Below are 26,743 nucleotides of genomic sequence, written 5' to 3'. Positions count from 1 at the left end.
AGCTTTCAGTGTATGTGTCTCTCTCTCTCTCTATCTCTCTCTCTCTCTCTGTGTGTGTGTGTGTGTGTGTGTGTGTGTGTGTGTGTGTGTGTGTGTGTGTGTGTGTGTGTGTGTGTGTGTGTGTCTGTGGTGTGTTTGCATTTGTATTTTGATTCATGCATTCCGTGTATGATTTGCCCAGCACTAATCTGTGGGTGGGAGTAGGATTGTACACAACACCTGTAGCAACAGTTTCCACAAGCTGCAGGTGTGAGTGCAAGTGGCACCGGCAGGAGGCTTGGGACTCCAAAGTTGATTGGTTAAGCTTGAATGGTATTCCTGCTCCCAGAAGTTGATAGATGAAGCCAACAATAAGCTTGAAGAGGATAGGCTGGTAACAGAAGAAGGCTGTCACTCCCTCTAGCCATCTATCAGCTGTCTCTCTCTGTGGGCTAAAGCCAGGTAGGAAACTAGAGAGACAGGCTGGGCGTATACTGCTGCACAGTGAAGTACAGAGTTGCTAAGTGTGTGTGTGAGAGAGTCGGTTTACACCGACACAGTCAGTGGAGGTACAGAAAAGTGGAGTGGAGAGGAGCTGAGTGGGAGTGTGAGACATTTAACCACTCCAGACGATGAACATGAAGCACCGGAGGTTCTCCCTCGACAGTTTAGTGTGAGTATCAACCAATCAAACTTTTTTTTAATAATTGATTTATTATTATGATTTGCTATACATATGGTGTTTTTGACCAGTTATAGACAGGCTCAGTTAAACTCCAGCTGTAGAGACCCTCTCCTGTGTTTATGTTTACATTAGGATGTAGGAATGTCCCTTAACTGAATCTTATTGGATTTTCTAATAGGATATTACAGTATTGAATATTGTTCATTCCTCAAACATACAGTAGTACATACCACATAGATTAGAACCCACCCATAGGGGGTTTGGGCCATTCCACCTTCCTTATTGCAGTTTCACAAATTGGTTAGTCTGATTGGAGGATTCACCTGAGTGGAGAAAGAGAAAGCGAGGGAAGGAAGGGAACTTGTTTGTTGCTGCAATTTGGACTCAGGGGTAGACGTAACATAGTAAATGAAAAGCCGGGACACTCAAATTAGTATGATATGTTACGTTTGGTAGGTAAGGTATACATTTTTGGATGTCCATCATCCATTTCATATGTTATGGTAGAAATTATAATTTGTATGATATGTTTGTTACGATTTGCAATTCGTACAATATGAAATTAATTTGCAACACGTATGATATGTTACGAATTCCAATTTGTTGTGGCTAACGTTGGCTAGGTGGCTAGGTGGCCAACACTAACGTTAGCTACAGTTCCTTGCAAAAGTATTCATCCCCCTTGGCGTTTTTTCTATTTTGTTGCATTACAACCTGTAATTTAAATAGATTTTTATTTGGATTTAATGTAATGGACATACACAAAATAGACCAAATTGGTGATGTGGAATGAAAAAAAGAACTTGTTTCAAAAAAAGTGGTGTGTGCATAAGTACAGTATACACCCCCTTTGCTATGAAGCCCCTAAACAAGATCTGGTGCAACCAAATACCTTCAGAAGTCACATAATTAGTTAAATAAAGTCCACCTGCGTGCAATCTAAGTGTCACATGATCTGTCACATGATCTGAGTATATATACACCTGTTCTGAAAGGCCCCAGAATCTGCAACACCACTAAGCAAGGGGCACCACCAAGCAAGCGGCACCATGAAGTCCAAGAAGCTCTCCAAACAGGTCAAGGACAAAGTTGTGGAGAAGTACAGATCAGGGTTGGGTTATAAAAAAAATATCAGAAACTTTGAACATCCCAGGGAGCACCATTAAATCCATTATTAAAAAATAGAAAGAATATGGCACCACAACAAACCTGCCAAGAGAGGGCCGCCCACCAAAACTCACGGACCAGGCAAGGAGGGCATTAATCAGAGAGGTAACATAGACACCAAAGATAACCCTGAAGGAGCTGCAAAGCTCCACTGCGGAGATTGGAGTATCTGTCCATAGGATCACTTTAAGCCATACACTCCACAGAGCTGGGCTTTACGGAAGAGTGGCCAGAAAAAAGCCATTGCTTTAAGAAAAGAATAAGCAAACACGTTTGGTGTTCGCCAAAAGGCATGTGGGAGACTCCCCAAACATATGGAAGAAGGTACTCTGGTCAGATGAGACTAAAATTGAGCTTTTTGGCCATCAAGGAAAACGCTATGTCTGGCGCAAACCCAACACCTCTCATCACCCCGAGAACACCATCCCCACGGTGAAGCATGGTGGTGGCAGCATTATGCTGTGGGGATGTTTTTCATCAGCAGGTACTGGGAAACTGGTCAGACTAGAAGGAATGATGGATGGCGATAAATACAGGGAAATTCTTGAGGGAAACCTGTTTCAGTCTTCCAGAGATTTGAGACTGGGATGGAGGTTTACCTTCCAGCAGGACAATGACCCTAAGCAGACTGCTATAGCAACACTTGAGTGGTTTAAGGGGAAACATTTAAATGTCTTGGAATGGCCTAGTCAAAGCCCAGACCTCAATCCAATTGAGAATCTGTGGTATGACTTAAAGATTGTAGTACACCAGCGAAACCCATCCAACTTGAAGGAGCTGTAGCAGTTTTGCCTTGAAGAATGGGCATAAATCCCAGTGGCTACATGTGCCAAGCTTATACAGACATACCCCAAGAGACTGTCTCTACAAATTATTATTATATAAGCTTTCTGTTTTTTTTGTCTTATTTCCTGTTTGTTTCACAATAAAAAATGTTTTGCATCTTCAAAGTGGTAGGCATGTTGTGTAAATGAAATGATACAAACCCCCAAAAAATCCATTTTATTTCCCGGTTGTAAGGCAACAAAATAGGAAAAATGCCAAGAGGGGTGAATTCTTTCGCAAGCCACTGTAGGTGGCTAATGTTAGCTAGACTAGGGGTTAAGGTTAGGGTTAAGTTTAGGGTTAAGGTTAAGGTTAGGGTTAGGGTTAGGATAAGGAGTTAGCTTAAAGGGTTAAGGTTAGGGGAAGGGTTAGCTAACATGCTAAGTAGTTGCAAAGTAGCTAAAAATAGTAAGTAGTTGCAAAGTTGCTTATTAGCTAAAATGCTAACGTTGTCCGTGATGAGATTTAAACAAGCAACCTTTGGGTTGCCAGACATTTTGTGTTATATGCCAACCCATCCACCCTGACTAACCACCCTCCTTTCGTTTTTGTCTTAATAAATCCCTTTCCTGTAGTCAAATGACCTACTGGCCTCATGGGTGGAATGTTATTAATATTTGCAATAAACATGTATTTATTTTTAACGCAGAAAATCGGGTGTGTCTATGTCAAACGGTTTTGTCATATTTCAGTCTTCTCTGATGTATATAAAGTGTAATATTTTCCCCAAAATGCCTTGCAGCCATACCCTTTAGGACCTTTGTTTTTATTTTTTAAGATCAGCTTAAAATGAATAACTTTCAATTTATTTTGTCATTTATGAGATACAAACAGGTTGTTTTGCATTACATCTTATTGCTTTTTTTGTTTGTTTTAGTTTTAATATAATCTTTATTTTGTATATACCGTAAGTATATATTTTAAATAAAAAAATAATCAAATTCATGACTTGACAATATATTTTTGAAATACAAATTGCATAATAAAAGGCACACATTTCAAACAAATACTTACATTTGTTGGTCCTTGTCTAGACTCAGAAATTACAGGCTGGTCTAGACGGGAGGAGGTGAATCCGCTTTCTGTACTGGATATGTACAGTTGAAGTCGGAAGTTTACATTCACTTAGGTTGGAGTCATTAAAACTTGTTTTTCAACCACTCCACACATTTCTTGTTAACAAACTATAGTTTTGGCAAGTCGGTTAGGACATCTACTTTGTGCATGACACAAGTATTTTTCCAACAATTGTTTACAGACAGATTATTTCACTTATAATTCACTGTATCACAATTCCAGTGGGTCAGAAGTTTACATACACTTAGGTTGGAGTCATTAAAACTTGTTTTTCAACCACTCCACACATTTCTTGTTAACAAACTATAGTTTTGGCAAGTCGGTTAGGACATCTACTTTGTGCATGACACAAGTATTTTTCCAACAATTGTTTACAGACAGATTATTTCACTTATAATTCACTGTATCACAATTCCAGTGGGTCAGAAGTTTACATACACTAAGTTGACTGTGCCTTTAAACAGCTTGGAAAATTCCAGAAAATGATGTCATGTCTTTAGAAGCTTCTGATAGGCTAATTGACATCATTTGAGTCAATTGGAGGTGTACCTGTGGATGTATTTCAAGGCCTACCTTCAAACTCAGTGCCTCTTTGCTTGACATCATGGGAAAATCAAAAGAAATCAGCCAAGACCTCAGAAAAAAATGTGTAGACCTTCACGTCTGGTTCATCCTTGGGAGCAATTTTCAAATGCCTGAAGGTGCCACGTTCATCTGTACAAACAATAGTACGCAAGTATAATCACCATGGGACCACGCAGCCATCATACGCTCAGGAAGGAGACACGTTCTGTCTCCTAGAGATAAACGTACTTTGGTGCGAAAAGTGCAAATCAATCCAAGAACAACAGCAAAGGACCTTGTGAAGATGCTGGAGGAAACAGGTACAAAAGTATCTATATCCACGGTAAAACGAGTCCTATATCGACATAACCTGAAAGGCCGCTCAGCAAGGAAGAAGCCACTGCTCCAAAACGGCCATAAAAAAGCCAGACTACAGTTTGCAACTGCACATGGGGACAAAGATTTGTACTTTTTGGAGAAATGTCCTCTGGTCTGATGAAACAAAAATAGAACTGTTTGGCCATAATGACCATCGTTATGTTTGGAGGAAAAAGGGGGTAGCTTGCAAGCCGAAGAACACCATCCCAACCGTGAAGCACGGGGGTGGCAGCATCATGCTGTGGGGGTGCTTTGCTGCAGGAGGGACTGGTGCACTTCACAAAATAGATGGCATCATGAGGAAGGTAAATGATGTGGATATATTGAAGCAACATCTCAAGACATCAGTCAGGAAGTTAAAGCTTGGTCGCAAATGGGTCTTCCAAATGGACAATGACCCCAAGCATACTTCCAGAGTTGTGGCAAAATGGCTTAAGGACAACAAAGTCAAGGTATTGGAGTGGCCATCACAAAGCCCTGACCTCAATTCTATAGAACATTTGTGGGCAGAACTGAAAAAGTGTGTGTGTGCAAGGAGGCCTACAAACCTGACTCAGTTACACAAGCTCTGTGAGGAGGAATGGGCCAAAATTCACCCAACTTTTGTGGGAAGCTTGTAGAAGGCTACCTGAAACGTTTGACCCAAGTTAAACAATTTAAAGGCAATGCTACCAAATACTAATTGAATGTATGTAAACTTCTGACCCACTGGGAATGTGATGAAAGAAATAAAAGCTGAAATAAATAATTCTCTCTACAATTATTCTGACGTGTCACATTCTTAAAATGAAGTGGTGATCCTAACTGACCTAAAACAGGGAATTCTTACTAGGATTAAATGTCAGGAATTGTGAAAAACTGAGTTTAAATGTATTTGGCTAAGGTGTATGTAAACATCCAACTTCAACTGTATATACTCAAGCCCTTCTTGAATAAATATTGTTTTGAGGACTCTTTAATTCTGTAATGTTGTAGTGCATTTTATTTGCGCATTAAACATTGAAGTTTGACTTTTTGAGTTGTAAATGTAATAGCTTTTGTTACTATTAGGCCTATATTGTCCGGAAGGAGTGGAACAATAATTAAGGTATTACGCTGGAACAGGATTAACAAAGATGCATGTATATTCAATTTCCATTGCTTGCTTTCTCCCAGCCTCTGTTTGCTTTCTCCCAGCCTCAGGTGGGGGAACTTAAACATCGTATAACACACACTTTGCATGTGGCATGTTCTGATCATTTAAAATGCAAATGGATGCTTTGACCTGGATGCCACATATGTTTTATACAGCTAATTTAACCCTTAAAGTGTTATTGACTATCTTGTCGACTACTAGCTAGAACTGCTCTGGCAACCATTCAACTCTTCTTTATGGTTGTCTGATGGTATCATGTTAGCCGTCGATGATGCAGGTAGCCTATTGGTTAAGAGTGTTGGGTCAGTAAACCTGGGATAGGATAAAGTAATCATTCTACCCCTCCCTTACCCCAACCCACCCCCCCCCAAAAAAAAAAAGATATATATATATATATATAAATATATATATATTTTTTTTTAAATGTAAGTGAAAAAAAACACATTGTAAAGTGGTTATCCCACTGGCTATAAGGTGAATGCACCAATTTGTAAGTCGCTCTGGATAAGAGCGTCTGCTAAATGACGTAAATGTAAATGTAAATGTAAATGTTGCTGGTTCGAATGCCCGAGTCAACTAGGTGAACAATCTGTCAATGTGCCCTTGAGCGAGGCACTTATCCCTAATTGCTCCTGTATTAATGAATTGTTAGAGCAGCACAAAACCTACCCAGGTAGGTGAATCAGTTGTCTGAAATTTAAATTAAATCCACAACTTTATAGTTCTCGAAACCACCATAATGTTAATTACAAAGTAAGACCTATACTGTAGGTGAATATACAAATAGGTAAACATGACCTCTAAACAGAAAGTGTTTACAGACCCAGGTGACAACACTCTGTGACCGTTTAGTGTCCTGTTCCTCCAGGTCCCTGGAGAATGGTGGTGGAGGTAGTCTGCTGGACCAGAGGAGAGGCAGCCGCAGTAGGCCTAAGAAGAGTGGAGAGAGGAGGAAAAGCCACAGTCTAGAGGAGGCACAGCTGGAAACACAAGAGCTGGGATGCAGCCTGAACAGGAGTAACTCACTCAGGTCAGAGGTTACTTATGAAAGCAAGTGCAATGACTAGAACAGGATTTGGACTGGGGGAAACAAAACCCTCTATATCAGGGGTGTCAAACTCATTTTAGCTCAGGGGCCACATGGAGGAAAATCTATTCCCAAGTGGGCCGGACCGGAAAAATCATGGTATATATAACTTAAAAACAACAACTTCAGATTGTTTTCTTTGTTTTAATACGATCAACATACAACATAAAGCTGGAGCCTGAGGACAGTGTGTCCAAAATAGTACAAGCACAACATCACTATTAATCATAAAACACGTCAAGTTTATTTGAAAATTCTAAAGAAAAAGAACACACAAACACACAATGCCTCAGTGATTAACAGAACTGTTTCACAGATCACAGAACTATATCAGGGTGTCATTTCTCAGGCAGAAATGTAGATAAAAATAATGAAATCCTGTTCCCCAAACAAGTGCAAGAACCACAGAGTCAAGAATAGGTTAAATATACAAATAAAATAAAATCAATTAAATACAATAGCACATCAACATAAAAACATATAACCATAAAGCTGGAGCCTGAGGACAGTGTCCAAAAGCACAACATCACTATTAATCATAAAACACCTCAAGTTATTTGAAAGTTCTGAGGACAAAGAACACACAAACACACAATGCCTCAGTGATTCACAGAAGTATATCACAGATCACAGAACTATATCAGGGTGTCATTTCTCAGGCAGAAATGTAGATAAAAATAATGAAATCCTGTTCCCCAAACAAGTGCAAGAACCACAGAGTCAAGAATAGGTTAAATATACAAATAAAATAAAATCAATTAAAAACAATAGCACATCAACATAAAAACATATAAACATAAATCTGAAAGCGTTGCTCAAACTCCCGTAACAGTCCAGTTATTTTATCTTTGAACCGCTTCATGTCTGCCACATGTTGGGTCGCGCACACATTTTTCAGACAGGGGAAGTGAGCTGCATCACCACCGGCAAGTTGCGTCTCCCACAATGACAGCTTCAACTTGAAAGAACGTATGCTGTCATAATACTGCGAGACAACTTTGTTGCGCCCTTGCAGCTGTTTGTTCAAGTTATTCAGGTGCTCTGTAACATCCACCATAAATGCAAGGTCCGGCATCCATTCTGCGGAATGAAATTGTAACACTGGTTTGCCCTTTTCTTCCATGAACTGTTCAATTTCTTCTCGTAAATCAAAGAAACGCCTCAGCACAGCACCTCGGCTTAACCATCTTACCTCAGTGTGGTATGGCAGGCCATAGATGTGGTCTTTCTCTCTGAGAAGGCTGTCAAACTGACGGTGATTCAGGCTTCTGGTCGGATGAAATTAACAGTTTGGATGACCACCTTCATGACGTTATCCATCTTTAATGACTTGCAACACAAAGCCTCCTGGTGCAAAATACAGTGAAAAGTCAAAAAATCACGTCCTCCATTTGCAGATTGCACTTTCTCTCTGAACTTTGTCACAACGCCTGCTTTTTTCCCGATCATTGAGGGTGCACCATCTGTAGCCAGGCTGACAGCGCGGGACCAGTCCACTCCGACCCTGTCCAGCGCGCCGACGAGTGCGGTAAAAATATCAGCTGCTGTCGTTGTATCTGTCATCGGCACCAACTCCACGAACTCCTCGGTGACGGTCAATGTGTCATCAACTCCGCGGATGAAAAAATGGCCAGTTGTGCAACATCTGTAATGTCCGTGCTTTCATCAATTGCAACTGAAAACGCAATAAATGACTTTACTTTTTGCTTCAACTGGCTGTCCAAATCCACTGAAAGATCGGAAATCCTGTCTGCAACTGTGTTTCTTGTCAGGCTGATATTTGCAAAAGCCTGCCGCTTTTCAGGGCACACAATCTCCGCTGCCTTCATCATGCATGTTTTTACAAATTCACCCTCACTAAATGTTTTTGAAGCCACTGCGATTTCATTAGCAATGAGGTAGCTAGCTTTCACTGCAGCATCACTGATGTCTCGGCTGTGAGTAAACACAGACTGCTGTTTCTTCAGACCCGCCAACAGTTCATTCACCTTCTCTCATCTCCGCTGTCCTTGAAAGTTGTCATATTTGTCGGCATGAAGACTCACATAGTGGCGACGAAGGTTATATTCTTTCAGCACTGCAACATGCTCTGAACACACCAAACATACAGCTTTCCCATTCAATTCCGTGATTAAATAGGATGACCATTTTTCTTGGAACACTCTGCACTCTGCGTCCACTTTTCTCTTTTTTGACAGAGACATATTGGGGCAATGAGGGTGCCAAAGCACATAATGTTAAAAGTAGAAGCCGTAATAAATATCGCGGGCAAAACAAAGTAGCTCATTGGCTGCACGTGCTTGACCTACTTGCTCTGCCCCGGTATAAACAGTTTGCTTGCTTAACACAATTGCTATTGCGCCATCCAGTGGACGCAATTGGAACAGCAGTTTATTTTATTGAAAAATTGCAGCGCATTTTTATATTCAAAAAAAAAAATATATATATATATATATATATATATATATATATATTTTTTTTTTTCAAAATCATCTCGCGGGCCGGATTAAACCCGTTTGTGGGCCTGATCCGGCCCGCGGGCCGTACGTTTGACACCCCTGCTCTAAATCCATATGTGCGTGTGTAATTGTGATCTCCCTGTCCACAGGTCACAGACCATAGAGGAGGAGAGCGTCCATCGGCCTGATGGCGTCATCATCACCAAAAATGTAAGCACATTTGAAATGTACAGTACAACACCCTGGAGGTACTATTGCTTCTCCACTACATGTTTGGGTTCTTGGATCTGGCTCGGAAATACGTCCTGATTAAATGATTTATTAATTCCTTAATTGGTTGATTGATTGATTAATTAGATAATTTCCTCTCTCTCTTGTAGAGCTTTGTGAAATACAACAAAACCTTTCACAAACTCTTCCAAGACATTCATGCAGAGGAGAAACTAACTCATGGTGAGTTGATATCAGTACATTATCAGTACATATTTATGATTTTGTCGTCGTCCATTGACTGTCTGTCTGTGCTGCATGTGGATTCATGTCTAGCATGTTTACTTATGGAGTCGACACAATAATTCATGCTTTGGGACATTCATTATAATTCATTCCACAACCTGATGGCATCATGAGGATGGCATTGTGCATTGTGCTCCTTGCTAACAACTAATTACATTAAAACACTTATGCACTCACTTTGCACAATATTTTAACATGTGCCCTCAGCTGCTTAGGACGGCATACAGAACATCACGCTGTATTCTGGGGATAAGTGTCTCTCTCATTTGGCACTGTTCTCTGGTTGTGTGTTTTCAGCATTCACCTGTGCCCTGCAGAAGGACGTGTTGTATCACGGGAAGCTATTTGTGTCTGTCAACTATGTGTGTTTCTACTCCTCCGTACTCCTCAAACACACCAAGGTAAGAGATTCAAATATAATAGAGTAGAGTAGATAACACCAAGTTCGCCAACATACAGTGCTCTCCATAATTATTGGGACAGTGAATCATTTGTTCTTCTTTTGACTCTATACTCTATACTCCAAAGGTTTGAAATCAAATAATGACTATGAGGTTAAAGTGCAGACTGTCAACTTTAATTTGAGGGTATTTTCATCCATATTGGGTTAACCGTTTAGAAATTACAGCACTCTATGTACATAGTCCCCCCATTTTAAGGGAACAAAATAATTTGGAGAAATTCACTTATGTGTATTAAAGTAGTAAAAAGTTAAGTATTTGGTCCCATATTCATAGCACGCAATGACTACATCAAGCTTCTGACTCTACAAATTTGTTGATGAGTGAGTAAGTTACAGACACAGAAATATCATACCCCCCCAAAAAAACGTCCCTTGTTATTGTGATGGTGAGAGGTTAGCATCTCTTAGGGGTAAGTTATTTGTGCATCTGTAACTTTCTCACTCATCATTATTCACAATTAATTCAGGATTATTCGTAATCACTGTAGCATCCACATTTATGTTGAAGTGTTTAGAAACATATTCTATTCTTATTTAAGATAAAAGTGACTCCAAAATTACACAAGACATTATTTACCATTCATTTATATTGGGCACTGTTGCAGGAGGGGGTCGCAGTTCCGGAGCGACCCTCTAGGTGTCATTCTCCGACAACCTTAGGCACCTCCTCACTCACAGTCGGGACAAATCATCTTCCTATTGGTGTCACCTGTGTCTATCTGATTCACCTGTGTATTTATGCCCTCACTTCCATGTGTTCCCTTGCTCAGTTTTCTCTGCTAGTTTCACTATACCAAGCAGTACTAATCAGAGTCTGATCGCGGGACGTATGGACAGGTACATGAGAAGTGTTCTCCCTGTTTATTTATTATTTCAGTCATAGTTAGTATTTTGTATTATTTGCTTCACCTTTCTTTTTCGTGTAAAGTCCGTTATTTTGTATCCTGGCTTCGGGACCATCAGTAAAGTTCCTTGTTTTACCATCTCTGCCTACTGCCTACTGTCTAACCTGCACCGCACCTGGATCACACCTCACACCAACCCTTACAGAAAACTGAGCCACTATGGACCCAGCGGAGGCAGCACAGTATCATAGCGCATTGGCAATGCAGGGAGCCATGCTGAACCAGTACGACCGCAGCCTGCAGCAGATCACCGAGAATCTCCGCCAGCTGATGATCGCCGTGCAGAGCCGGGTGGACACCCGACCAGTGCCGGCAGCCGGCGGAGCGGAAGCCGCGGCAACGGCATCTCCAGTCTCGACTGTGACATCACGGGAACCCCGCCTACCACCTCCGGAGAGGTACGACGGACGACCAGAGGGCTGCAGGGAATTCCTCACCCAGTGTTCCCTGATATTCAGCCTACAACCCTCCTCCTTCCCAACGGAGCAGGGCCGGGTGGCCTACATTATCACTCTGTTGACGGGTCGGGCCCTTTCCTGGGCTAACTCGGAGTGGGAGAGCCAAACTCCAGCGTGCTCTGATTCCTACCTATTCACCCGGGAGCTATGCAAGGTGTTTGACACCTCTCAGATGGTGTGGGGCCACGAGGCCGGGAGGCGACTCTTGGCCTATCAGCAGGGTGACCATTCGGTGGCGGACTACTCCGTGGCGTTCCGGACCCGGGCTCGAGAGGCAGGATAGGAGGAGGCCGCCCTGGTTGTCCTTTACGCTCAGGGGCTATCGGAGGGGGTAAAGGACACACTCTCTTTCAGGGAGCTGCCTGAGCGACAGGACAGCCTCGTCGACCTCTCGGTGCGGGTAGACAATTGGCCTCATGAGAGGGTGCACAAGAGAGGCATGATGAAAGGCGCGCCTCCGCGTCCCCATTTCAGCCCGGAGGCTTTCCGCCAATTCAGGGAGGAGACGCCTCAGGAAGAGGCTATGCAGCTGGGTGCGGCACACTTGGCCAGGATGAAGAGGCAGAGGCGTCTGCGCCAGGGACGTTGCCTGTACTGCAGCCAGACAGGTCACCACTGCAAATCATGCCCGGAGAAGCCGGGAAACGGGAGGGCTCGCTAGTATCTGGAGGGGTGTTAGAGAGCCGGAACCGAAACCCAAACTCCAGAGACTCCCGGACTTTTCTCCCCGTCAGGGTTCAGTGGGCCCGCGCTGCGTGTCGGGCGCATGCACTGGTGGATTCTGGGGCCGCGGGAAACCTGATGGACGCAGGGCTTGCCCAAGAGTGGAGCGTTCCGTTACTCTCCCTCTCCGAGCCCGTTCCGGTCATGGGCCTGGACGGCCGGCCGTTGCGGTCTGGCTTCATCACCCGGCGCACTGTTCCCGTGCATGTCCGGGTGGCGGAGGGGCTATGGGAGGATATCCAGTTTTTCATTGTGGACTCTCCGGAGTGTCCCCTCATCCTCGGGCATCCCTGGCTGGTCGCCCACAAACCCCGGATAGACTGGTCCATGGGGCGGCTCATCCTGGAGGGAGGCGCCACCCCCGTCCTGTTCCGGTCTCCACCGACCACTCATCAGCCCAAACAACCGTCCCAGACCACCTACCAGTCCTCACCTCTTCCCCAGGTCCCGCACTCCGAACCGCCTTCCGCCCTAGCGGCGGTTGCCACCGGGAGGACGGCGGCTACAGAATCTGTCACCAGCCCAGACCTGCCAGGCGTTCTTTGGGAGTATTGGGATCTGGGGGAGGTGTTTAGTAAGAGGCGTGCTAAGGGCTTAACTCCTCATAGGCCATACGACTGTGGACCCAGGGGCTGATAACAACATTCCGTCACCTCCACCCGGAAGCGTCCAAGGTGAACGGCTAGGGCCGTTCGTTGGGGGGGGGGGGGGGGGGGGGGGGTGCACTGAGCGAACCTCTATGTGTCATCCTCCGACAACCTTAGGCACCTCCTCACTCACAGTCGGGACAAATCATCTTCCTATTGGTGTCACCTGTGTCTATCTGATTCAACTGTGTATTTATGCCCTCACTTCCCTGTGTTCCCTTGCTCAGTTTTCTCTGCTAGTTTCACTGTGCCAAGCAGTGCTAATCAGTGTCTGATCGTGGGACATATGGACAGGTACGTGGGAAGTGTTCTCCCTGTTTATTGATTATTTCAGTCATAGTTAGTATTTAGTATTTTTGGCTGTCTGCCTGTTTTTTGGAGTCTTATTTGCTCCGCCTTTCTTTTTTGTGTAAATTCTGTTATTTTTTATCCTGGCTTCGGGACCATCAGTAAAGTTCCTTGTTTCACCATCTCTGCCTACTGCCTACTGTCTAACCTGCACCGCACCTGGGTGTCAAGGGTTCTGACGCGACGGTGTGGTGGAATCAAGTGCAGGACACAGGAGCTCAGTCAAACTTGACTTTACTGGCAAAGCACAAAAATACACGGGTAAACTAACCCGGAGATACACAATACACAACAGTGCGTAAAATACAAAACCCGACTACGCACGAAAACACTGTGCGACGGTAAATAGCGTCTGTCCCAAAACGTCAAACATCAATCAGACAGGAAAACAATCACACACAACGCCTGACAAACACAACTAGAACTTGTAGGACACTAATGACACTAAACGATAACAGGTGTACAATACCAGACCAGAACAAACGAACATAGAAACATACAACGGTGGCAGCTAGAATTCCGGAGACGACGAACGCCGAAGCCTGCCCGAGCAAGGAAGAGAGGCAGCCTCGGCCGAAACCGTGACAGTACCCCTCCCTTGACGCGCGGCTCCAGACGTGCGCCGACTCCGGCCTCGGGGACGACCAGGAGGACACGGCGCAGGATGCGTCGGGTGACCACGATGGAATTCCGTCAGAAGAGACGGGTCCAAAATGTCTCTCCTCGGCACCCAGCACCGTTCCTCCGGGCCGTACCCCTCCCACTCCACTAGATATTGGAGACCCCCCATCCGACGTCTCGAATCCAAGATGGACCTCACGGAGTACGCCGGTGCCCCCTCGATGTCCAATGGGGGCGGAGGAGTCAGCCTGATCTCATTTTCGTGGAGTGGGCCAGCTACCACCGGCCTGAGAAGAGACACATGGAACGAGGGGTTAATACTTTTATATTCAACAGGTAGTTGTAATCTGTAACACACCTCGTTCAACCTTCTCAGGACTTTAAATGGCCCTACAAACCGCCGATCCAGTTTCCGACAGGGCAGGCGGAGGGGCAGGTTTCTGGTAGAGAGCCAGACTCGATCACCAGGTGCTTACACCGGTCCGTCACTGCGGTGGAGATCGGCGCTCGCCTTTTGACGCTGGAGGGCCCGCTGCAGGTGGACGTGTGCAGCGTTCCATGTCTCCTCCGAGCGCCGCACCCACTCATCCACCGCAGGAGCCTCGATCTGGCTCTGCTGCCAAGGTGCCAGAACCGGCTGGTAACCTAACACACATTGGAAAGGGGTTAGGTTAGTGGAGGAATGGCATAGGGAATTCTGGGCCATTTCGGCCCAGGGAACGTACCTTGCCCACTCCTCCGGCCGGTCCTGGCAGTATGTTCTGAGAAACCTACCCACATCCTGGTTCACACGTTCCACCTGCCCATTACTCTCCGGGTGGTAACCCGAGGTGAGGCTCACCGAGACCCCCAACCGCTCCATAAAAGCTCTCCAGACTCTGGAGGTAAATTGGGGACCTCGATCAGACACAATATCCTCGGGTACCCCGTAGTGCCGGAACACATGGGTGAATAGCGCTTCGGCGGTCTGCAGGGCAGTAGGAAGGCCCGGCATGGGGAGCAAACGACAGGCCTTAGAAAACCGGTCCACAACGACCAGTATAGTGGTATTCCCCTGTGAAGGAGGAAGGTCCGTGATGAAATCCACCGAGAGGTGAGACCATGGTCGTTGTGGAACGGGCAGGGGTAGTAACTTACCCCTAGGCAGATGTCTAGGCGCCTTACACTGGGCGCACACCGAGCAGGAGGAAACATAAACCCTCACATCCCTCGCCAACGTGGGCCACCAGTACTTAGTACTAAGGCAGTGCACTGTCCGGCCGATACCAGGGTGTCCAGAGGAGGGTGACGTGTGAGCCCAATAGATCAATCGATCCCGAACTGCGAGCGGAACGTACCTCCGACCCGCCGGGCATTGAGGTGGACTAGGGTCGGTGCGTAATGCCCGCTCGAGTTCAGCATCGACCTCCCACACTACCGGTGCCACCAGACAAGACTCCGGCAGTATGGGAGTGGGCTCCACGGACCTCTCCTCCGTGTCATACCGCCGAGACAGTGCGTCTGCCTTACTGTTCTGTGACCCAGGGATGTACGTGATTTTAAATGTGAACCGGGTCAAAAACATATTCCACCGCGCCTGGCGAGGGTTCAGTCTCCTCGCTGCCCGGATGTACTCCAGGTTACGGTGGTCCGTCAAAATGAGGAAAGGGTGTTGAGCCCCCTCAAGCCAGTGCCTCCACACCTTTAGGGCCTGTACCACGGCTAACAGCTCCCTGTCCCCCACGTCATAATTTCGCTCCGCCGGACTAAGCTTCTTGGAATAAAAAGCACAGGGGCGGAGTTTAGGTGGCGTGCCGGACCGTTGCGAAAGCATGGCTCCTATACCGGCCTCTGACGCGTCCACCTCTACCTGAAATGGTAAAGAGGGATCCGGATGCGCCAGCACCGGAGCCGAGGTAAACAGGTCCTTCAGCCTCCCAAACGCCCTGTCCGCCTCGGCTGACCACTGCAGACGCACCGGACCCCCCTTCAAAAGAGACGTTATGGGAGCTGCCACCTGTCCAAAACCCCGGATAAACCTCCGGTAGTAATTCGCAAACCCCAAAAACTGCTGCACCTCCTTCACAGTGGTTGGCGTTTGCCAATTACGCACGGCTGACACCCGGTCTACCTCCATCTTCACCCCTGAGGCAGACAACTGATAACCCAAAAAGGAGACCGACTCCTGGAAAAACAGACACTTCTCTGCCTTGACATACAGGTCGTGCTCCAACAGCCTCCGCAACACTCGGCGCACCAGGGCCACATGCTCGACTCGGGTAGACGAGTACACGAGAATGTCATCTATGTACACGACCACCCCCTGCCCCTGCATGTCCCTGAAGATCTCATCCACGAATGATTGGAAAACTGAAGGAGCGTTCATCAACCCGTATGGCATGACCAGATACTCGTAATGACCCGAGGTGGTACTAAAGGCTGTCTTCCATTCATCGCCCCCCCTAATGCGCACCAAGTTGTACGCGCTCCTGAGATCTAATTTAGTGAAGAAACGCGCCCCGTGCAATGACTCCGTCATGGTCGCAATCAGCGGGAGTGGATAACTGTACTTCACCGTGATCTGATTGAGACCACGGTAATCAATGCACGGGCGTAACCCACCATCCTTTTTCTTCACAAAAAAGAAACTCGAGGACGCAGGGGAAGTGGAGGGCCGTATGTATCCTTGTCTCAGAGATTCGTCTATGTAAGTCTCCATAGCTCTCTTCTCCTCCTGAGACAGAGGATACACATGGCTCCGTGGGAGCGCAGCTCCTGCCTGGAGGTCTATCGCACAATCTCCCTGCCTATGGGGAGGCAACTGCGTCGCCCTCGACTTACTGAACACAATAGCCAAATCCCCATACTCAGGGGGAACGTGCAATGCGGGCACCTGGTTTGGACTCTCCACCGAGGTAGCCCCTACGGAAACGCCTAAACATCGACCCACACACTGGGCAGACCACTCCATCAGAGCCCTCTCCTGCCACGAAATAGACGGGTTATGGGTACTCAACCAGGGCATGCCCAGCACCACCGGATACGCAGGCGAGTCGATCAGAAATAGCTGGATCATCTCCTGATGACCCCCCTGCGCACACATCCTAAGTGGCGCCGTGACCTCCCTGATCAAGCCCGCACCCAACGGACGGCTATCTAGGGCATGAACGGGGAAGGGGACGTCAACAGGGAGAAGGGGAATCCCTAAGGCTAAACAAAACTTCTTATCAACAAAATTCCCAGCCGCGCCTGAATCTACCAGCGCCTTATGCTGGGAATGAGGTGCTACCTGTGGAAAACGCACAGGTATACAGAAGTGTGCAACAGAGAGCTCTGGGTGAGTGGGGCGCCTACTCACCTGGAAGGACTCCCCAGTGCGGGGCCTGTCGTCTTCCCCCCTAGGAGGCCATCCCCAGCACCTGGCCGCGGTGTGTCCTCCCCGACCACAGTTGGTGCAGGAGATGGACCCCCTCGTACTCCGACCCCTCCTCTCTCTAGCGCCAGCGCCCCCGAGCTCCATGGGGCACGGCTCGGAGGCGCTGGAGGATGAAATGGACGGACCCCCTCGGGACGTCCGCGGGTAGCTAGCAGGGTATCCAGCCTGATGGACATGTCGACTAACTGGTCGAACGAGAGGCCAGCTCCCTACGGACGTCCTCACGTAGACTACAGCGGTAGTGATCGATGAGGGCCCGCTCATTCCATCCTGCATCCGCCGCTAGAGTACGGAACTCCAAAGCGAACTCCTGGGCACTCCTCTTCCCCTGCCGGAGGCAGAACAGACGCTCCCCCGCCGCTTTCCCCTCCGGGGGATGATCAAACACCGCCTTGAAGCGGCGGGAGAACTCAGCATACGTGATGGTGGTAGCATCTATTCTCCTCCACTCAGCGTTGGCCCATTCTAACGCCTTGCCGGAAAGGCAGGAGATCAGGGCGGACACGCTCTCGAGTCCCGAGGGCGCCGGGTGCACAGTGGCCAGGTAAAGCTCCACCTGGAGAAGGAAGCCCTGACACCCGGCAGCGGTCCCATCGTAGGCTCTCGGGAGCGAGAGTCGAACTCCTCGGGGTTCCGGAGCGGGACTGGGCTGACTGGCCGATGGTGAGGGAAGGGAAGATGGCGTAGGAGGTGTCCCTCGGGTCTCCGAGGGTGGTGATCACCTCCTGCAGTGCGGACCCCATCCGCAGGATCTGGTCATTCTGCTCCCGGACTCTGTCTTCCAACGTCTCCTGTGCTGCTGCGGCTCCTGCTGATTCCATTTGAAAGGTGTGTGATTCTGTCAAGGGTTCTGACGCGACGGTGTGGTGGAATCAAGTGCAGGACACAGGAGCTCAGTCAAACTTGACTTTACTGGCAAAGCACAAAAATACACGGGTAAACTAACCCGGAGATACACAATACGCAACAGTGCGTAAAATACAAAACCCGACTACGCACGAAAACACTGTGCGACGGTAAATAGCGTCTGTCCCAAAACGTCAAACATCAATCAGACAGGAAAACAATCACAAACAACGCCTGACAAACACAACTAGAACTTATAGGACACTAATGACACTAAACGATAACAGGTGTACAATACCAGACCAGAACAAACGAACATAGAAACATACAACGGTGGCAGCTAGAATTCCGGAGACGACGAACGCCGAAGCCTGCCCGAGCAAGGAAGAGAGGCAGCCTCGGCCGAAACCGTGACACTGGGTCACACCTCACACCAACCCTTACAGGGCACAAAATAATCTGAAACACAACTAAAACAAAGAGCAAATGCTTCCAACAAATATGGATGAAAATACACTCAAATTAAAGCTGACAGTCCGCACTTTAATTTCATAGTCATTGTTTGATTTAAAATCCAGACTTTTGGAGTATAGAGCCAAAATAGATAAAATGCTTCACTGTCCCAATAATTATGGAGGGCACTAAGTAGAAGTAGATGCACAGTTGTGGTCTGTGGTATTTGTGAAGTTGATGTTGATGTTGTACCTCTTTCTTGTTGTAGGTGGTGGTTCACGTGTCCAGTGTTAAGGAAGTGAAAAAGCAGAACTCAGCCTTGTCAATGCTCTCCATCCACACTACGGATGGAGACAAGGTCAGAAACCCACAGTGGCCCTGTTAGTCTTTGTTTGAGTGCATGTGTCTTTGCATGTGGGTTGTTGCGTAGTCCCTTATTCTGTTTTGTCTGTGTTTCAGTATTTGTTTGTGTCTTTGCGGAACCGGCAAGTGTGTTACGAAATCCTGCAGTCTGTGTGTACACAAGCACAGGTATACCCTCATAATCTCTGACCTCTCTCTCTTTCGCTCTCTCTTCCTCCCTCTATATAACTCTCTCCCTCTTTCACTCTCCCCTCTTATTCACCCCCTTTCTATCTCCTTATCTATCATCTGCAATTATCCTCTACTCTATTTGTCTTTCTCTGTTCTCTGTATTCACCAAGGAGAATATTCTTTAACACACTGCATTGTGTGTCAGACTGTGTTCACACAGCAGCAGGGGGAGCAGGGGGAGAATGGTAACAGCAGTTCCCACGTCTCCCCAGGAGAGAACGGTGTTGACGACGTGGATCAGGACATAGACACGGTAAGACCCGATCATCAAGTCCCACCATGTACTGCCCAGTTCTGCTTTGACTGCTTATGACAAATGTCTGTCCTTGGTTGACAAACGTACGTCTGTTCCTCATGGTTGATCTGCACTGTGCACTTTGTGACAGTGCACAGTGCAGACCTAGATATTCCCGAGTGGCGCAGTGGTCTAAGGCACTGCATTGCAGTGCTAGCTGTGCCACTAGAGATCCTGGTTCGAATCCAGGCTCTGCTGTAGCCGGCCGCAACCGGGAGACCAATGGGGCGGCGCACAATTGGCCCAGCGTCGTCCAGGGTAGGGGAGGGAATGGCCGGCAGGGAGGTAGCTCAGTTGGTAGAGCATGGCGTTTGCAACGCCAGGGTTGTGGGTTTGATTCCCACGGGGGGCCAGTATGAAAATAAAAAAGAATAATGTATGCACTAACTGTAAGTCGCTCTGGATAAGAGCGTCTGCTAAATGACGTAAATGTGACATTAAAAGAAAGTGCCCTGGAATTTCCCATAACTCCAGAAATCACTTGACATTTTATTTTGTGTGGAATTAAGACACCATTCAGATAAATCATGGGCTTGTCGTGATCAGACACACAAGCATACTTTCCTTTTCTTTTCACCCCTTCCCTGCCCGCAGATCTCCAGCCACTCAAGCCTGGAGGACAGTATGTACCGGAGCCATCCTAAAGAGGCCGTCTACCATGACATGTCCAGCAGAGGTTAGAAAGACTGTCTTAGGATGTTTCTGGACCGACAGGAGAAAGAAAGGAGGGAAAATAGGAATAAAAGAAGACATAAAAGAGAATATTATGTTATGATAGAACAATTATAATAAATACGTGTTAATATTCCTCAGGGAGGGGTAGCTCCACTCCTAGAAGCAGCATTAGCATAGACCAGGACGATCAGTTCACATTCACCGAGGCGGAAGACTCAGGTAGTTAAACACACACTGAAACACACACAGACGCACACACATGTACACACACACCCACACATGTGCAAACACACACACACACTTAAATGTTGTTTGAATAATCCATTTTTTAATTCTCTTGATCAGCTGACTCGTGGGTTTGGAGAGTCCCTGAAAGGATTAAATCCCTCCTCCTCATCAGAGAGATGAGCAACCTCAACGTCCTCCTCTCCATCTATCTGTTTCTGTGAGTACCATCCACCTCTCTGTCTTTCCCTCCACCGTCTCTCTACCTCTCTATCCTCTCAGTGTCTAGACCTAGATGCTGAAGCCCTTCCCTCACCTCTTCTCTTATCCACACACACTGCCACATGTGATGATGGGCGTGTTCATCTAAACACATCTTAAGACTACTGTTAGTTTCAGAAGTATTACGTAACACAAGGGAAAGTTTGAATCTTTGATCATAAGCTGCATTTTTTTATGTATAGGAGTCACAGAACATTCTGTAGTTCACGATCAGAAGCCTGGTTGATATCTGACCATAATTATATCCTCCTGATTCCTGTTTACAAGCAAAAACTAAAGCAAGAAGTACCAGTGATTCGCACAATATGGAAGTGGTCAGATGATGCAGATGCTAAGCTACAGGACTGTATTGCTAGCACAGACTGGAATATGTTCCAGGATTCATCCGATGGCACTGAGGTGTATTTAACATCAGTCACCGGCTTCATCAATAAGTGCATCGATGATGTCGTCCGCACAGCGACCGTACGTACATACCCCAACCAGAAGCCATGGATTACAGGCAACATCCGCACTGAGCTAAAGGGTAGAGCTTCCGCTTTTAAGGAGCGGGACTCTAACCAGGACGCTTATAAGAAATCCCGTTATGCCATCCGATGAACCATCAAACAGGCAAAGCGTCAATACAGGACTGAGATTGAATCCTACTACACTGGCTCTGATGCTCGTCGGATGTGGAAAGAATTGCAAACTATTACGGACTACAAAGGGAAGCCCAGCCACGAGCTGCCCAGTGACACGAGCCTACCAGATGAGCTCAATTACTTCTATGCGTGCTTCGAGGCAAGCAACACTGAAGCATGCATGAGAGCACCAGCTGTTCCGGAAGACTGTGTGATCACGCTCCTCGTAGCCAATGTGAGTAAGACCTTTAAACAGGTCAGACGGATTACCAAGATACGTACTCAGAGCATGCGCTGACCAACTGACAAGTGTCTTCACTGACATTTTCAACCTGTCCCTGACCGAGTCTGTAATACCTATATGTTTCAAGTAGGTCACCATAGTCCCTGTGCCCAAGAACACCAAGGTAACCTGCCTAAATGAATATGGCTCACATCAACACCATCATCCCAGAAACTCTAGACCCACTCCAATTCGTATCCCGCCCCAACAGATCCACAGATGACGCAATCTCTATTGCACTCCACACTACCCTTTCCCACCTGGACAAAAGGAACACCTATGTGATCATTAAGTTTGCCGACGACACAACGGTGGTAGGTCTGATCACCGACAACGATGAGACCGCCTATAGGGAGGAGGTCAGAGACCTGGCAGTGTGGTGCCAGGACAACAACCTCTCCCTCAACGTGGTCAAGACAAAGGAGATGATTGTGGACTACAGGAAAAGGAGGGCCGTGCACGCCCCCATTCTCATCGACGGGGCTGTAGTGGAGCAGGTCGAGAGCTTCAATTTCCTTGGTGTTCACATCACCAACAAACTATCGTGATCCAAACACACCAAGACAGTCGATGAGGGCATGACAATTCCTATTCTCCCTCAGGAGACTGAAAAGATTTGGCATGGGTCCTCAGATCCTCAAAAAGTTATACAACTGCACCATCGAGAGCATCCTGACTGGTTGCAACTGCTCGGCCTCTGACCACAAGGCGCTGCAGAGGATAATGCGTATGGTGCAGTACATCACTGGGGCCAAGCTTCCTGCCATCCAGGACCTCTATACCAGGCGTTGTCAGAGGAAGGCCCTAAAAATTGCCAAAACTCCAGCCACCGTAGTCATAGACTGTTCTCTCTGCTACTGCACGGCAAGCAGTACCGGAGCACCAAGTCTAGGTCCAAAAGGCTCCTTAACAGCTTCTACCCCCAAGCCATAAGACTGCTGAACAGCTAATCAAATGGCTACCTGGACTATTTGCATTGACCTTTGTTCTGATCTTGTCCATTTTCAGACATGTGTCGACACGATATTCAAATGTATCTCTTATGAATCTATCGTGTCTGCATTGTGACCAGATTTCCTGGTTCCTTTGGCTATATAATCACCGTTTCAAGGAAGTGCAGGTGCCTGCCTAACAGTCTGTCTGCTTAGGTATGTTGTCTTTCTGGATTGGTTAGGAGCCATCTGATTGGCTGTTTATGGCAGGTTAATACCTGGAGAGATGGGTAGATTCAGTACCTTCAGAAAGTATTTTCACCCCTTGACTTTTTCCACGTTGTTGTGTTTCAGCCTGAATTTTAAATTGATTAAATTGCAATTGTTTGTCACTGGCCTTCACACAATACCCCATAACGTCAAAGTGGAATTATGTTTTTTCACATTTTGTTCAAATTAATAAAAAATTAAAAGCTGAAATGTCTTGAGTCAATAAGTATTCAACCCCTTTGCTATGGCAAGCCTAAATAAGTTCAGGAGTAAAGATTGTGGCGGTACGTCCAACCGGCCTCACAACCGCAGACCACGTGTATGGCGTCATGTGGGCAAGCGGTTTGCTGATGTCAAGGTTGTGAACAGAGTGCTTGGTGGCGGTGGGGTTATGGTATGGGCAGGCATAAGCTACGGACAACGAACACAATTGGATTTTATCGATGGCAATTTGAATGCACAAAAATACAGTGACCAGATCCTGAGGCCCATTGTGAGGCCCATGTTTTTTAAGGTGTCTGTGACCAACAGATGCATATCTATTTTCCCACTCATGTGAAATCCATAGATTAGGGCCTAATTAAGTTATTTCAATTGACTGATTTCCTCAAATGAACTGTAAATCAGTAAAATCAATGAAATTGTTCCATGTTGCGTTTATATTTTTGTTCAGTATAATTACACTGGATGGTGTATCAATACACCCAGTCAAAGATACAGGCGTCCTTCCTAACTCAGTTGCTGGAGAGGAAGGAAACCTGGTTCAGGTTGCGTTCCAACAGACACTGGGAGATGAATTCACCTTTTAGCAGGACAATAACCTAAAACACAAGGACAAATCTATACTGTAGTTGCTTACCAAGAAGACAGTGAATGTTCCTGAGTGGCCGAGTTACAGTTTTTACTTAAATCTACCTGAAAATCTATGGCAAGGCCTGAAAATGGTTGTCTAGCAATGATCAACAACCAATTTGACAGAGCTTGAAGAATTTGGAAAAGAATACTGGGCAAATGTTGCACAATCCAGGAGTGGAAAGCTCTTAGTGACTTACCCAGAAAGACTCTCAGCTGTAATCGCTGCCAAAGGTGCTTCTAAAAAGTATTGACTCAGGGGTGTGAATACTTATGTAAATGAGATATTTCTGTATTATATTTTCAGTAAATTTGCTAACATTTCTAAAAACATGTTTTCACTTTGTCATTATGGGCTAGTTTGTGTAGATGGGTGAGAAAAGTATTTTATCCATTTTGAATTCAGGCTATAACACAACAAAATGTGGAATAAGTCAAGGGGTATGAATAGGAAGGCACTGTAGATGGATCTGGTTTTCTAAGCACAATGTGTTCTCCAGATGGTCATACTGTATGTACTGTGAATTTCTTTCATACCGTATGTACTTTGAACTTCATTCATACTGTATGTACTTTGAACTTCTTTCATACTGTATGTAGTCTGAACTTCTTTCATATTGTTTGTACTTTGAACTTCTTTCATACTGTATGTACTGTTAACTTCATTCATATTGTATGTACTTTGAACTTCTTTCATACTGTATGTACTGTGAACAAAATAATGGGCTCCCCCTTCAGAGTCTGGTTCCTCTCACGGTTTCTTCTTCTTTTTCTTTTATCCAACCTACAAGGCCTATAGTAGATAAGTTTTCCTTGCCACTGTCTCCATTGTTTGCTCTTTCATTGGTTGCCTGTGGACTGTGGAGGATACATGTAATTGTGTGTTTGTGCTCTGACAATACTTGCTAATTGCCCCTCAAGGGATGAATCAAGTCATATTGAATTACACCTAACGCTGATAGATTTATATAGATTGAATTAGATTTGATATCACACATTTGACTGTAGAGAGATTACCTTTCATGTGCGATAAAACAGTATTCAACAATGTAAACAATAAAGATTAGGGATATGTGCTAAGTCAGGTGAAGTAAAAACCAAACTGATGGCAAGCAAGCAATCAGGAAGTACTGTATCTTATCCACCAACGTGTGGGTGTGTGTGTGTGTGTGTGTGTGTGTGTAGGGTGGTGTTTCTACTGCTGTCGTCAGGGTACATTGGCCTGCGGATCTTAGCGCTGGAGGAGCAGCTGAGTTCCCTAGGGGCCCTGCCTGAGTTCTCCATACACCACAGAGAGTGAGCAAACACGCACACGCGCACACACACACACCTTGGGGTAGTTTTCCATAGATGACTGTTCTTTGTTGTGATACTATCAAGCACTTTCAAGGAACTCCAAACTTGTACATAAAAAAAAGGAAGCCACTTCTCAAATTAAAAACCATTAAACTATGTATGGTGAAGCATGCATTATGGTAAGGCAAGGTAGCTCAAACCGGTTGTGTAGACGGAATGTTCTCAGACATCATGGGTACAGTACATCAGCAGCAGCAATCACAGAAGGTTAGAAGATAAACGGCCCCGGAGGAATGTCTCTTGTTTTTCTGCAAATCAGTCCACTTGTTATACATAACCATAACCACAGGAACACCCCTTGTGGGAATTTGAGTCTTCACTTTTTTAATATGTATGTGTGCGTGTCTGCATGTGATAATGTGTGAAAATATGTGGGAGAGTGATTCTCTTCCTCCTCCCACTGCTCCTTCTTCATTTACAGATACAGGTACAAGGAAACGTAGCCTGAAGAGACATACAGCAGGAAGAATAAAGAGCAAGCCTGTTTGTCCAAAGCCACAGTACAACAAACTATGCAGATCCACTTATAAAGGCTTTCAATTTCACGTCATCTTGTGACTCGTGAGCTGGACCATTGATAATATATTCAATATTTATTTCTGGATCCTGCTAATATGTTGAGGAGACAGATCACTTAAAAACTACGACTCTATCACCCCCTAGTGGTGTTTGTCAGAAATGTGGATAACCTTGACTTCACACAAAGCAACATGCCTTTTTTTTTCTCTTGGTATTCAGTAGAATTTGATTTCAGGCAGTCGCAGTCCACTCCTAAAATCAATTGTTTTACTGCACTATTTGTTTATCTCAGCTTAACTGGTAATGCCTGTTTTGATGTCTTGCTGTAAATTATGTTCTTTTTGTAAAGGAATCTCAAATTTGCTGGCAAATTCATTTTAGAGAAAGTGTCTAACTGTCAGTGGCCCTAACAGGCCAGCAGGGGGCACTCTCTCCTCATAAAAAAAAGCCTACTGTACTCACAATTATTATTAGTGTATCAATCAATATGTGTAGTATACTTTCAATCTATAAAATCATGTATTTGAGAAAAGGCTACTTGAAATATATTTGTTCTTCTTAATACAGTTCTTGAATGTCACCCTGCAAACTAAAATGGATTGATCACTGTTATAAAGCAGTTTCTCTGGACCCCTGCAAGTCGGAGTTCGGCCCCTCCCCTCCCTAAAATAAAATCGAATGCGTCAGCCAGACAACCACTCAAAGTATAGATTACTGATCGCTGTCCATAGTGCTGAAATTGCAACATGTCTATGCGGCTGCCTATCGAATCGATTATAGGCTTTCTGTGGCGCATGTTAGATAGATACATTATTATTGGTAGGCCTATTTGGTCGTCATTTTCTCATGCTAAGCTTAACATTTCATGAAGCAGTAGCCTCCTACATGGTGTCTGCTGGCTGGCGGCAATAATGTAATAACCTATTCGGTAATTAAAGTTGGAAATTCAAACATTGCAGATTGTAAAATTACTGTCCGATGTAACAGCATACTAATCAGCTACCAATAGATTTAAATATACAACTGTCCTGTATAGCCTACCTGAACGTGCATGACATGAGCCGTCCTTGCGCTCTCTCCCAGCTT

The 26,743-nt window shown here is 45.8% G+C and overlaps 1 protein-coding gene across 1 annotated transcript; it reads left to right on the top strand.

The window, feature by feature from the left end:
• Positions 1 to 611: 611 nt before the first annotated feature.
• LOC311146461 (GRAM domain-containing protein 2B-like) lies at positions 612 to 26,414 on the top strand (the record flags this gene model as incomplete). The annotated part of the gene is made up of 13 exons (XM_084182967.1): positions 612 to 652; positions 6,679 to 6,847; positions 9,513 to 9,566; positions 9,737 to 9,809; positions 10,170 to 10,273; positions 19,020 to 19,109; positions 19,211 to 19,282; positions 19,491 to 19,598; positions 20,235 to 20,316; positions 20,454 to 20,534; positions 20,661 to 20,760; positions 24,968 to 25,078; positions 25,560 to 26,414. The coding sequence occupies 13 exons, from the start codon at positions 612 to 614 to the stop codon at positions 25,579 to 25,581; spliced, it is 1,107 nt and encodes a 368-aa protein (XP_084039093.1). The 3' UTR covers positions 25,582 to 26,414.
• Positions 26,415 to 26,743: the final 329 nt, after the last annotated feature.

This window comes from Coregonus lavaretus, assembly GCF_964263955.1.
Source record: "Coregonus lavaretus genome assembly, chromosome: 19".
NCBI classification, from domain to species: Eukaryota; Metazoa; Chordata; class Actinopteri; order Salmoniformes; family Salmonidae; genus Coregonus; species Coregonus lavaretus.
The sequence above is the reverse complement of the archived record's forward strand: the minus strand, read 5'-3'. Positions and strand labels throughout refer to the sequence as shown.